Source organism: Dreissena polymorpha, chromosome 1 (genome assembly GCF_020536995.1).
Source record: "Dreissena polymorpha isolate Duluth1 chromosome 1, UMN_Dpol_1.0, whole genome shotgun sequence".
NCBI lineage: Eukaryota > Metazoa > Mollusca > Bivalvia > Myida > Dreissenidae > Dreissena > Dreissena polymorpha.
This window is the reverse complement of record NC_068355.1, coordinates 108,528,701-108,543,241: the sequence shown is the minus strand read 5'-3', so window position 1 is coordinate 108,543,241 and position 14,541 is coordinate 108,528,701. Positions and strand designations below refer to the sequence as shown.

Genomic DNA, 14,541 nt, shown 5'->3' with positions numbered 1-14,541 from the left:
CTTTTTTAAATATTTGACACATTTAAAAAAAGTGACATTTTCGCAACTGTGCCTTAGTTGCTTTAACTGCACATATCCAATAAAATACATACCTTCTAACTAAATACACAGTTGAAGGTTTTACCATTCAAATAACACTTATCTTGATTTAAAGATGCCAGCCATGAGAGACATGAGAAACTAAGCTGTGGTGTTAATGATTGGCTAAGGCTAAGTTTCCATCAAGATTAAAATACGCAATTTCAGCACATAAATATTTTGACATGAAAAATAATTTGCTTCAGTTGCGAGTTAATTCCCTGACTTCATAATGTTGTCTCTGTTTAAAATCATTTTTTACACTGGTCCAAACAAGGTCAAGTTTGCATTTTTAGGTTTAAAGTCGAATTGTTTTCAAGTTAACGGTCTAGAAGTTGTATTTTCATTTCACTATGTTATGTATTAGCAAATACAGCAGCAATACTTTGCTCAAATTTAACCATATGTGACGATAAAGTTCAATGTAGCATTTAACAATTCAAGATAAGTGTTTTTCAATTCCGCTACCTAATATGAAGACACAAAACAGCAGAGAATGGTGCTTTAACTCGTTTTATTAAACCACGTGTTAGTGCATTCAACATTTGTTCAAATCAGAAATATCATTAACAATATATTCGCTACAAAATATTTCATGGAATATCTTTCATTTCAAGGCAGTTTATAATTGGAAAAGTTATGCTGCATTTGTGTTGTCAAGCAGATAAATAATTATACTTTAATTTAAATAATTATTATGTCAAGGTAAAATAAAAGCTAATAAAACTAATTATACGGAAATCTAAATGGAAAATGCAAACCTGTCACCTATACACATGGCTAAATTATCTAACATTTAAATGCAATCTTTTTCAAGTAAACACTATAATTAAACAATAGCTTTTAAGGGAATGTATTTAATGCAAAAAGAAAACAAGAGTACTATTGTCACTAATATCAGCCAGTCAGTAATACCAAAAATTAGGTGAAGATTGGACAAAGTCTCAATTAAATGGTCTTATTTAACCTTTGACCTTAACTTTTTACATTGACCTTTAACCAAGAGCCTTTTATGACAGTGTGTACTACTCAATCATTGTCACTACTGCAAATTTATGTCAAAATCCTTAATTTGCTCAAAATTATGTTTTGATTTTAGATGTTGATTGGTGATGTTGACCTTATACCTAAGGACTGCTTCTTGCTCATGACATTCCACCACATCATACAGATCACTTTTGCTACATCAATTGAAAATCTATCTATGCTGTACAAAGTATTGGTTTAAAAAAGTACTTCACACCTTTCAAGTTCCTTAATTTGACCTTAATCTTTGATCTTTACCTTGGACCTACTTCTAGGGACCTACTTTTCATGAGCAACACTACTTCTTAAGCAAATCACTGTTTGATTGTTTGAAAAATACCTTAATTTAAGCGTACCTTGAGTTGTGACGTTGATCTTAGATCCTGGGACCTGGTGCTTAAATGCATCACTCTGCCCAGCATGCTGATCACTTATGCCAAAAAAAGTTATGCTCTTGATAAAGAGTCAAATACCGGTATAAATGTTCATGGACCTTTGACCTTAAGCTTTGACATTGATCTTGAACCTAATAACCTGGTTCTTGCACACCAAATTCCATCAATTCTAGACAAAGTTATGCACTGGACAAAGATTTCCTGCCTCCCACCTTCTTGGCGCCAGTCTGCCCTCTCATGCATTCCAATTATAGGCCATGTCAAAAAGGGACGTATAAAAAAGCCATTGGTCTTTAGTCACTTTTGATTGCACCAACTACTGATACATTTAGTAGTGTTTGCAATACAACCAGCACCACAATATATATATATTTAACCTTCCTCCGTTTATACTATTCTAGAGTAAATGCAAAATAGAGTAACACTAGTGTGATATTGTAACAACCCTCAACATTTACAAACTGGTGATATATTTGAAATAATATGATTAATTGAATGACAATCAACTGATAACAAGAAACCGTCGGAGACGGTGATGCTCCCCAAAGTTTTTTTGTCACAATATTGCACTATATATTCAGATAAAAGGAAACGTCTAGTAGTTGGGCGGACAAGAAATGCACTATATGTACAGTTAATGGAAAATTTAAAAGCGCCATAACTCTGTGAAAAATCATCAGACCAGAACCGGCTGATAATATGCACATCTCCTCTTGGTAGTGAAGCTTCCCATAAAGTTTAATTAAATTCCGGTCATTAATTGCTGAGAAATAGCCCGGACAAAAATTGTGCACGGACGGACGGATACACGCACGGACAGACTAAGCCGCGACTATATGCTCCCCCCCAAAAAAATTATTTGGGGGAGCATAATAAATGAAACATGTACTGATTATTGCAATAGCCAGTATGCTGATAACAGAAATACATGTATAGGAAATGGAACTTACATTATTTTAGACAGTGTGATACTCTTATGCTTCAAATAACACATTAAAAATGCAGTGAAACAAATGTCTTGACAATGAAGTCAGCATATCCTGCTATTTTTATTCCTAAACCCCCATTTTCTTTTGAGTCCTGATCAACAAACAAGAAAGACAATCTCAATTAAAAACAGCGGCAAAAATATTTTTGACAATTCGGATATAGGTGAAAACAAAAAACACAACAATAAATATTGAAATACAAATGAGCAAAATACAACATAAATCATGTAAATCATAAAAATAAAAACTTAAGTTAAATCTCGTGGATTTCTACCAAAGATATATTCTGACTCTTACTATTGTAAGGTCCTAAAAAGACAAAACAAAATCATACACAATTACTTTACAATTGCTGTACACTTTTACAAGTTACACAAGGTATCATTTTAAAGTCATTTATAATCTTGTTGAAATATTAAGTCTGCAGGAAAAAGCCTCCTGAATTTCTATAAATCTTTAACAAACAGCCATATTGACTGAATTAAAGAACAGAAAACAGATAAAACAACTGTTTATCAAAACATAGAACGATAACTGTTTGAGAATCAATCATTTTAACGTCTTATAAATAATCATATAACACAACCAAGACTGAACAACCAACAATGAGTAAGTTTTAAACGAGTAAATTTTCACTACATAACATAGTAAACTTTCAAATAAACATAACAGGTAAATAAAACATATATAGTATTGCACAGTCTGAGAGTCTGTAAAGTTCTTTTTTGGATTTCTCAGCAAGACAATGAATCAAAACACTACAGATCATGTACATGCTTGTTAAAATACCATTATGCACACAGCAATCATACAATGTTACCTTCCTTTGGAATGCATTTGCGTATACAATTATGCAAACAGATATAACATAAAACACTATTTTACAATAATTACCAGTATAACGCACAATTTTGGATAAATATATGTTAAATAAATAATTCATGCAATATGTCCTTCTATATGGTCAATATCCAGAAAAATGTACAGAACAAGAGATGTGTTCGTCAAAAACACAATGCCCCCTATTGCGCCGCTTTGATTTTTTTGGGGGGGGGGGGGGACCTTTTACCTTGAAGGATGACCTTGACCTTGAACTTCCACCACTCAAAATGTGCAGCTTCATGAGAACGCCGCTTTGAATTTTTTTTTTTACCTTTGACCTTGAAGGATGACCTTGACCTTGAAGGATGACTGTGACCTTGAACTTTCACCACTCAAAATATGCAGCTTCATGAGAACGCCGCTTTGAAAAAAAAAAAATTTTTTTTTGGACCTTTGACCTTGAAGGATGACCTTGACCTTGAACTTCCACCACTCAAAATGTGCAGCTTCATGAGATACACATGCATGCCAAATATCAAGTAGCTATCTTCAATATTGTAAAAGTTATGGCCAATATTAAAGTTTTCGGAAGGACCGACGCCATATATGTGACATTTGACCTTGAAGGATGACCTTCACCTTTCACCACTCAAAATGTTCAGCTCCATGAGATACTAATGCATGCCAAATATCAAGTTGCTATCTTCAATAGTGAAAAAGTTATGGCCAATGTTAAAGTTTTTTTCGGACGGACAGACAGACTGACTGACATACTGACGGACAGTTCAACTGCTATATGCCACCCTACCAGGGGCCTAAAAAGTATGGAATGTATAACCACATGTACTTGTAAGTTGTATAAACAAATATATTGGTAAAAACGTATTGCATTAATTGTTTTGTATAGATTGATGTAAAATACCAAAATTTAACAATAATCTACCCTGTACCATTTACATTGAATACAGAAAATGACTTAGAAGAGTCTGTGTTGTTTTTTTCCTGGAATAACAAATATGAATAGATAGTGATCAACATAATAGATTTATTCAAAGAAAGACAATACTTTTACTTAGGTACACAATTACCACAATGCCAATATGATCAAATTAGGAAGATAATTCAGAATACAAATTTAATTATTTTACATCAATTATAATTTAAATACAACAGAATACCATAACATTAACAATTGAATTAGTTGTTAACCATGAAAATGAGATTTGTTAAACAACATGCCATTTTACGCCTTGCGCCAGAAGATGAACAGGGAAATAAACAACTTAAGCTTTTAACTCCATGTAAATAATAAAATGTATTTAAAGTATAATTGGCAGTTATGTGTTTGAATGAAAAAACTCTACACAGGTCTGAACATAGAAATAAATGAAATCATACTAGCAGAAAAAGTTCTTATGATTAGAAAATTTAATTTGTATTTCCTACCAGATTATTGATGAAATAATGTCATTAATTGGCACTTTCTGGTTAAAATGCCAAAAGTCAAGTGATTAGTTTAGCCAATTATACCAATTAAAAGCTTACCTTAGTTAGATTCACAAGTGACTACACTACCTATACCTGAGCCTGCTGAGGGTTTACACCTCTCAACATATTGATCATGCTCAAGAATAATTTTGAATGAAAAAGAAGACAGATTCTGATGAATGGAGTCATCTCACAATCCAGTGTAACAAACATACTGGGCCATGCAATGTGACGGCAAAGTACAGCTACCCTAAAGGATATTTTGTTTGCAGGACATTTTGTTAGTTATCTAAAGCTCATAACAAATCAGATTAACGTATTATTTTATTTGTGTTATTAAAAACATTTTACTCCTTTGATGGTGTTTTGCAAAAACAAAAATTCTCTGGTTTTTTTTAGTACGACTTTTGTTACTCCAATATGTATTTTAAAGATTCAAATACCGTCATGGAAAAAACACTAAAATCAAAGTGTGCTAAGTGTGTAAGTGTCTACAGGAAACCACATTGACAAAAAGAACAACATCTTTGGTCCCTAATATGTGGAGACAGGACTGGTTTCTTATGAGTGCAACAACACTGATAGGATGTCGTTCCACACTAGAATGCATCCTTGATGTTGCTGAAGGGCCGCACTGCCAGATCATCCGGGAGTCGGAACTTGACATGCGAAAGCTTGTCCAGTGACTTCATGGAGTCATCAAAACCTGCAGTAGGAAATGAGGCAAAAAATATTGCATGACATATTGTTTTTTAAAATTATGTTGTTAAAGAGCACTTTTAAGTGTACTATTTCATCTAGTCTGTAAATATGATGCTTCCAGGTTTATACACATTTTGTGGTAAAGTTTAGCTATGGTTTGTCACTGGTATACAAGATCATTGTAGATGGGAAACAAATTTGGAAAAACATGTTAACATTTAATACCGGGGTAATGATTTCATGGAGTTTCTTACACATGTTTTTAAGTTTCATTGTACTAATACACACTAACAATATATTTACCTTTCTTTATATTTCTTTTGTCTAACACATTTAAAAGCAGCAAAGGCAATACAAAAAACTAGCATTAAAATTAAAAGGTACTTTGTATAAAGAACTGCTGGTTTATCAATTACCAGTGCGAGCTACGTAGCTCCAGTCTTGATAGAAGTTGTCAACCAGTGTTTGTGTCCGGAATATCAGCTTCAACCACTGACTCAGCTTGCTCTCACTGAAAACATGCGCAGCAATTTAAGCCACAAAACTTTTGGTTCATGGATAAGGAATGTTTCTTCTGTTTTTAATTGAGTAAATATCTATATACTTAAGCTTGTTTCCATCGAAAGGGTAAGACTTACAGAGACACTATTTTGAGATTTTTCTATGACAGCAAACTATGTAGGAACTGTGCCTTTGAGTAAGTTTTTGAGAGAATGGGTCGTCAGGATTGTAATTTAAACCCACAAATACCAGTAACTAATCACAAATAACACAATTTAAGAGAAGAATCACTTGTTTTTCATTCATTTAGTTAATTTTAATTTATTTTAACGTTTTTCATTAATACTTAATTTAAGCCTTACTGTTTTGCCTAACATATGCCCTCCCACACGCTGCTTTGTCGGAGGAAAATCTTACAGTGGTTTTAAGGTATATATTTAATATATAAGATTTATAGGGGAAAATGTGTAAAGCAAATCTTAAAGTGTTAGGAGACCAAAGTTACATTAAATAATCAAAGGACTATAACTGCGATAATGGAAGAAAGCGTAATGGTTCGTGTGCACTATAATTCCTCTCAAAGTGACCTGCAGATCTATGAAGTTTCATGTTTATACCTCTTATAGTTTACAAGATACGAACTAGGCAAAAAATAAAGCAAACAAATTAACAAAGGCAATAAGTCTGAAAATATGGAAGCAAGACTTACACTTCTGAGGCACTAAACCACTTCCCTTCAAAGTGAGCCTCTTACAAACAAAGTTTCAAATTGAGACCTTTTATTTTTGAAATATGCCCCTAACAAAATTTTAACATGAACATAAATAAAGGGTAATAACTGAACCATTAGGCGTTTCCCCTTTTTAAGATCTATCTACAGAGGGGGTAATCACTTGACATACTAGATAGAGACGTCAATGCCGAGACAGGTATTGTTCGCAGTTGTAAAACCTTTATTACTTAATTGTTCAAATGCTGCTTGCTCACTTTCCAGCCATATTGGTAAGCAAGTGATAAGCATTTAAATCTTATTAATATTCACTTTATATCTTGACTTTACTACCTGCAATATTTCTTAGCGGGTCACAAAATTACAGCTCCTGCTAATAAAATTCGCAGCAAGTAAAGTCGAGATAGAGAGCGATTATAAATACATAATAAATGCTAATCACTTTCTTGCTCATATGGCTGGAAAGTGAGTGGAATTTTAACAATTACCGGTAATAAAAGTGATAAAAGGTTTGAAACGGCTGGAAAAAAACTGTCTCAGCAAGGACGTTGCCATCTTGACTATCATGTAATTACCCCCTCTGTCTACCTATCAAGCAAATCAATGTCCAACAGTTTCCTATGAAATGTGTGCATAGGTGAATTTAAATCTAATCAGACTAAAATCTAATCAGACTACTTACCCTTTTGCGATAAGTGAAGCTCAAATCATAAAGTACATACTTGAGAGCAAGACAGACAAAAGCCTTGAAATGTGCATCCTCGGATCGTTTGAGATGCGTGTGCGTAGAGATGATTGTGTTAATGGTCCCTAGCAATGTCTGCTTGGATGTTATTGGCTTTCCACCCACGATTTCTAGGTGGAAAGACTGGGAGAGTTTCCTTGCTGGGGACTGATTGTACTCCTGGCCATTCTGTAGAAATACATAAACTCTCTGTATATTCAAACTACCTTATTTAAGCTGGCATAAATTCAGCAGGAGTAAAACATATTTCACACAAAAATTTATAGACATTTATACACATTTTGGCTGCACTGCCTTTTTAAAGATAGGGAATGAAATATAGAAGATGTCACGTTTAATACTGCAACATATGATGACGTGAATGTAAATTAAAAACTATGACATTCACATGTTTTGCTTTCAGCTTTGATACAATATAAAGTATACTTTTTTCCAAGCAGGCAGACGCAGATTAAGGTGTGTAACTTAGAACTGTACATATGAAAATGAATACTATAATTTACAAACACTTTTCTTAGGAGAGCTGGGCTTCCACAACAAAGTAAACATAATTATGTCTGTACCTGACAACTACTCTACTTGAATCATAGGTAGGGCAAAAAATGAGCAGTAGAGAGGATTTCATGATAAATTCCCACATAAATAATGTGGCCAGATGGCGATATAACATATGATCCTTGGATTTGAAGTCCATCGCTCAACCTACTGAGCTAGCTGGCCTGAGTAAATGTTGTGTTTGTAACCTTAAGATCCCTGCACATGCAGCTTTAATAGTATGTAAGGCACAGGAACAAGAGCTGTCAGAGGACAGCGCGCTCGACAATTCGAGTGCTTGACAGTATAACGTAAGCCATCATGGAGAGGGGGGGGGGGTATAATGTGGGTGGGTGATCATTTAATAGATTATCTTTAAAAAATAGGAAAAAAAAAATTTTGGGGGGCGTGGGGGATGGTTTGAGTGAAGTGCATTGTGGTATGTCAGGTAAGTGTTGTTTTGTCAAACTTTAACATAGATTTATCAATAATATGCATATTCTAAGTATAAAAGGGGCCATAATTCTGTCAAAATAATTGATACAGTTGTCTGCTCGTGTTTATAGGTTGGGGTCATGATGGTAAACAAGTATGCAAAATATGAAAGCAATATGTCAAGGGACAATGAAAATAATTGGGGTAGTACGAAAACTTTAACATTTGCACGCTAACGGAATCGGAAACGCCGACGCCGGGGTGAGTAGGATAGCTCCACTATATATATTTTATATATAATAGTAGAGCTTAAAATGCAAAAACAAAACAAGCAAAGTCGTTGAATTTATATCCACCGCAAATATGCTTCTGGACACAAAAGTGTTACATTTGACACTCAAAAAAGCTTTTTTTCAAGATACAAAGGGCTATAACTCCGTAATTAACAAAAGGTGTACAATGCCATTTGGTGTGCATCATCCTAGTATCCATATATATACTCATACCAAGTTTCAATGAAATCCGTCGAAGCACTTCCAAAATATGGCTCAGGACGGACGGAAAGACAGACGGACGGACAACGCCAAAACAATATCCCTCCACCGATGGCGGGGTATTACAAAAGCAAAACACAATGACCCCATTACTCTTGAAGTACCACAGCAGCTATTTTAGAGAAAACAGACCCATAACCTAGCAAATAAATCAATGAACCAAAGCAAAACTCACACTTTATCTGTAAGTCATGTTGGTAGACTAAAATACCAAAAATCAGATCAATATCTGAAAGCTTTCCTTTAAAAACCTTTGGACAAAGATATAATATATATAAATTTCTAAGTCCAAGACCCATAACAACAAAAATCCATGGACCGGAACGAATTTCACACTATGTCTGTAGGTCATGTAGGTATTTCTTTATCACATCATATATATTTTGCAAAACATATTGCTTGCCACTCCCCACCCCTGATACCGGATTTGCAGAATAATCCCGACACCCCTGCTCACATACCAAAAATGAGTTCAATATATGAAAGCGTTGCGTAAAAAAACATACCAAAAAATTCTGATTCTAAGACCGATAACTTCGCCAAAAATCAATGGACTAGACCAAATCTTACACTTCATCTGTAAGTCATGTAGGTAGTCTCACATACCAAAAATCAGCTCAATATCTTAAAGTGTTGTGTAAAAAACCTCCCGAAAACAGTAATCATATAAAAAAAAATAAGTCCAAGGCCCATAACTTCGCCAAAATTCAATGGACCAGAACAAATTTCACACTTCATCTGTAAGTCATGTACAAGAAATCAGCTCATTATCTGAAAGTGCTGTGTACAAAAAACCTCCAGGAAACAAAATGCTTGACAGAGAGACAGACAGACAGTGCGACTGCTATACATGTATGCCACTTTAACGGGGGCATAGCAATGTGGCATCTATAGTGGTAACAAGCTAAAGGTTTATCACACACCACACACCTCGCTGGACAACCGCCACGCCTGACCTTAACCTTTGAGACGGAATTATTTGCCATATGTTGTCTTATAATGGTGGTAAATTGTGATTATTCATTTCAAAATTGATCAATATATGGCAACATTTCGGCTGAGACAGGAATTTTCTAGCTGCTAATGGCAAAATTCAACCTTTAACATCTAAGAATGACCTTGACCTTTGAGGTAGGAAGACAGGTATTACAGATAAAATGTCGTCTTATGTTGGTTGAAATTAAAACAAGTTAGTTTTTTCAAAATCCATCAATATATGGCAAAGTTATGTCACAGACATTCAGACCAACAATGCAACTGCTATATGGTTGCATAAAAAGGTATCTATTCAAATTAAATTGCAATAACATGGAACAACATACTAATGCATTAGGGGAGAGAATAAAACAAACCTTCATTTCATAATACTTTAGTAGCAGGTCCCATGCGTGCATCTCCCGCGTGATATCAGCTGAACGTGAGGGTAAGCAACCCCACGGCACAATACTGCGATTCTGACTCATCTGAAATAATGTCCAGTGCGAGTTATATAAAAGCATGTCAACAGGTCATTTCGAAGAGATTAAAAACAGATATCATAATTCATATACCAATGTTCCTTCTTTTTAATAAGCAAGATTAGCTTTCAATTTCTTTGTCTAGTTTTAGAACTTCTGTACTTGTGGAGCTATAATATGATAATAATTTTTTCTATTGAAGGCTTTTAGATACACTTACATAGCCGAGATCTAACATTGCTTGTGTATAGAAGAATGCAATTACAAATCTAGGCAAAAATTGCAATACTGGTTGCTTCTTTAAGGAAAACCCATCATTTCATGATTCAACTTATTTATTTTCATCCAAAAATGTAAACATAAAAAAATTATTCCATTTGAAATAATGGCATTCATTATTATAACCAGCTTTGGAATGTACTAGCTACACTACAAAGATATAACGATGGTATCAACCTTCTGCGTGTTACATGGGTTTTGTAATGTAGCCCTTTGAAGGCAGCTATACATATATAAGCCCTTGTTTAGGAACTTTACCTCCACAAGACCATGCTGTATGAGGTCCCTAAGGGCCATGGCAAGGTCCTTACGCACCAGCTGAGTCAGAAGGGCACTGCTCAGCTCATGACTCTGAAACATCCCAGTGTTCACATGTACAACTTATAACACACTGGATAATGGCTGTAAATATCATCAAATAAAACAACATGACAGTTTTCCTTTTTTTTTAGTTTTTTGCCCCAGTTTATCTCAACTGTTCTGGTTTATCCCAAGCAACTCTTTTACGCTTTTCTGTTCTGCATTGCCAAATCTTTAACCACCTTCAGTTTTTCTTCATTGGAAAATCCCAACTTTAACCTGTTTTAGGTGTATGTACTTTATGTATCCCAACTTTAATTCCTTAGGAATTTTCTAACTCAATGATCCCAACCTTCACCATATCAAGATTTCCAGTACTGTATGACCCAAACTTTAACCCTTCCAGGATTGTCTGTACTTGATGATCCCAACTTTAACAGGTATTCTTGATTCGGATTATTAAATCATCAAATTATCAACTTGTGCTGAATTTGATTTGCAATCCCAATCTTAACCCCTTTAAGACAGGATTACATCACAAATATAATCCACCATAGCATGCATGCACTGATTTCAAACCCAAACACTTCCTATCCAGACAACAACTACAGAAATAGAAGGATGGTCCATCAGATAATTTTCTAAGAGCATATTGATGCTTAGCCCATAAAATAAAGAATGACAAAAACAAACCTTTGACAAACAAAACAGTTGAATTTTTTATATTGCTTAAAACCACACACTTTGAAATGAAAAACATGGCATAGTGAATTTAAGTATAAATAAGAAACATATTTTATCTATGCCAATTAGATGAGAATATATCTGGTGGTTACAAGGTAGAAATCCGTCTCTTTTGCGCTTTAAAATTAAAAATAATCGCATTTGTCGAAATGGATGTATACGTCTAGAAATCCTATTTTCGGTTGTTAAAGCAGTACCATTTGAAAAATAATAAAAATACTTGCTAGCTAGGCTATTGATTTAATTTTATCTATCTCAATTAGAATATATCTGGTGTTTACAGGTAGAAATCCGTTTTTTGCGCTTTAAAACTTAGAAACTTATCGCATTTGTGGAAATGTACGTATACGTATAGAAATCCTTCTTTCGGTTTTAAAATATAAAAAAACAAACTTGCTAACTAGGCTATAGATTTAATGACAATTGTGCACACTTTCAAATTGCGTCTATATGTATTGATTAACATGTACTTCATTTCAAGGTGTGTGGCTTTAAAATGATTCATTTAAATATAATTTATCTAAATACTAAATACATTTTATTGGTTGTTAAATAAAATCTTATAATGCATGTGTTTGTTAATTGTATAATCATTGACTTTAAGATTGGGCAAATTCTGCACTGGGTCATGTAAATGTTAAATTTCACTATCCCTCTGGGCAAAAGAAAGTCAAATTAGTAAGAAATCACTATGTAAATCCCTGATTTTAAACAGTACACATATATATAAGTAGGGCAATAAAAATGTTAAACAAGAGTTCCGCGGTCGGAGATGACCGCATTGAAGCCGGATTTTTGATTTAAATGACAGGAAAGTACCTTTCGTGTTTTTGTCAATGCAATACTTAAATTACTGAAATATTGTTCAAAGGTCAAAATGAAATGTAAGTACTTTTCAAGGCATGAGCAAACCTTGTGTTATGTTTTGAATGCATGCATATACATGAACAACAATAACATTTAAGGTCACAAATATGAACTTGAATTGACAATTAGGAAAGTTTGATCTCAATTTTTTTATTAGCAAATTAGTAAGATATTGTTTGAAGTTTCCATCAATTTCATTATCAAATTGAGATTCTAGGTCCAAGCATACCAAAAGTCATAACAATTTTAACATTTTAACATTGAAGGTCACAGTGACCTTGACCTTCAAATGAATGACATTGAAATGAGCAGTGGTGATCTTCTAGTACTGGCCAACCTTTATGTCAAGTTTGAAGACTCTAGGTACAAGCATACCAAAGTTATAACATGGAATAAGAACTTTAACATTTTTACCTACCAAAGTTATAAGAACTTTAACATTTTTACATTCAAGGTCACAGTGACCTTGACCTTAGAATGAATGACCTTGAAATGACCAGTGGTCATCTAAGTGTGCTTGCAAACCTTCATGTCAAGTTTGAAGACTCTATGTCCAAGCATACCAAAGTTATAACAATTTTAACATTTTAACATTTAAGGTCACAGTGACCTTGACCTTCAAATGAATGACATTGAAATGACCAGTGGTCATCTTCTAGTACTGGCCAATCTTTATTTCAAGTTTGAAGACTCTAGGTACAAGCATACCAAAGTTATAACATGAAATAAGAACTTTAACATTTTTACATTTAAGGTCACAGTGACCTTGACCTTCAAATGAATGACCTTGAAATGTCCAGTGGTTACTTACTAGTTCTGGCCAACCTTCATGTCAAGTTTCAAGACTCTAGGTCCAAGCATACCAACGTTATAACAACTTTAACATTTTTACATTCAAGGTCACAGTGACCTTGACCTTCAAATGAATGACCTTGAAATGTCCAGTGGTTACTTACTAGTTCTGGCCAACCTTCATGTCAAGTTTCAAGACTTTAGGTCCAAGCATACCAAAGTTATAACAACTTTAACATTTTTATATTGAAGGTCACAGTGACCTTCACCTTCAAATGAATGACCTTGAAATGACCAGTGGTCATCTGTTAATCCTGGCCAACCTGCATGTCAAGTTTGAAGACTCTAGGTCAAAGCATACCAAAGTTATAACAATTTTAACATTTTAACATTGAAGGTCACAGTGACCTTGACCTTCAAATGAATGACATTGAAATGAGCAGTGGTGATCTTCTAGTACTGGCCAACCTTTATGTCAAGTTTGAAGACTCTAGGTACAAGCATACCAAAGTTATAACATGGAATAAGAACTTTAACATTTTTACCTACCAAAGTTATAAGAACTTTAACATTTTTACATTCAAGGTCACAGTGACCTTGACCTTAGAATGAATGACCTTGAAATGACCAGTGGTCATCTAAGTGTGCTTGCAAACCTTCATGTCAAGTTTGAAGACTCTATGTCCAAGCATACCAAAGTTATAACAATTTTAACATTTAAGGTCACAGTGACCTTGACCTTCAAATGAATGACATTGAAATGACCAGTGGTCATCTTCTAGTACTGGCCAATCTTTATTTCAAGTTTGAAGACTCTAGGTACAAGCATACCAAAGTTATAACATGAAATAAGAACTTTAACATTTTTACATTCAAGGTCACAGTGACCTTGACCTTCAAATGAATGACCTTGAAATGTCCAGTGGTTACTTACTAGTTCTGGCCAACCTTCATGTCAAGTTTCAAGACTCTAGGTCCAAGCATACCAAAGTTATAACAACTTTAACATTTTTACATTCAAGGTCACAGTGACCTTGACCTTCAAATGAATGACCTTGAAATGTCCAGTGGTTACTTACTAGTTCTGGCCAACCTTCATGTCA

General features: G+C 34.2%; 1 protein-coding gene across 6 annotated transcripts in view; it reads right to left on the bottom strand.

Annotated features, from left to right (window-relative positions):
• Window positions 1-1,948: 1,948 nt before the first annotated feature.
• The window catches only part of LOC127843771 (RUN domain-containing protein 1-like), a 50,353-nt gene continuing 37,760 nt past the window's right edge, over window positions 1,949-14,541 (bottom strand). For all 6 annotated transcript variants that reach the window (XM_052373559.1, XM_052373552.1, XM_052373544.1 and 3 more), the window contains exons 13-17: window positions 10,994-11,086; window positions 10,352-10,462; window positions 7,454-7,644; window positions 5,917-6,011; window positions 1,949-5,504 (exon numbers count right to left, since the gene is read on the bottom strand). In XM_052373559.1, the coding sequence (XP_052229519.1) occupies window positions 5,398-5,504; window positions 5,917-6,011; window positions 7,454-7,644; window positions 10,352-10,462; window positions 10,994-11,086 (597 nt within the window). In that variant the 3' untranslated portion in view covers window positions 1,949-5,397. The remainder of the gene's footprint in view (window positions 5,505-5,916; window positions 6,012-7,453; window positions 7,645-10,351; window positions 10,463-10,993; window positions 11,087-14,541) is intronic.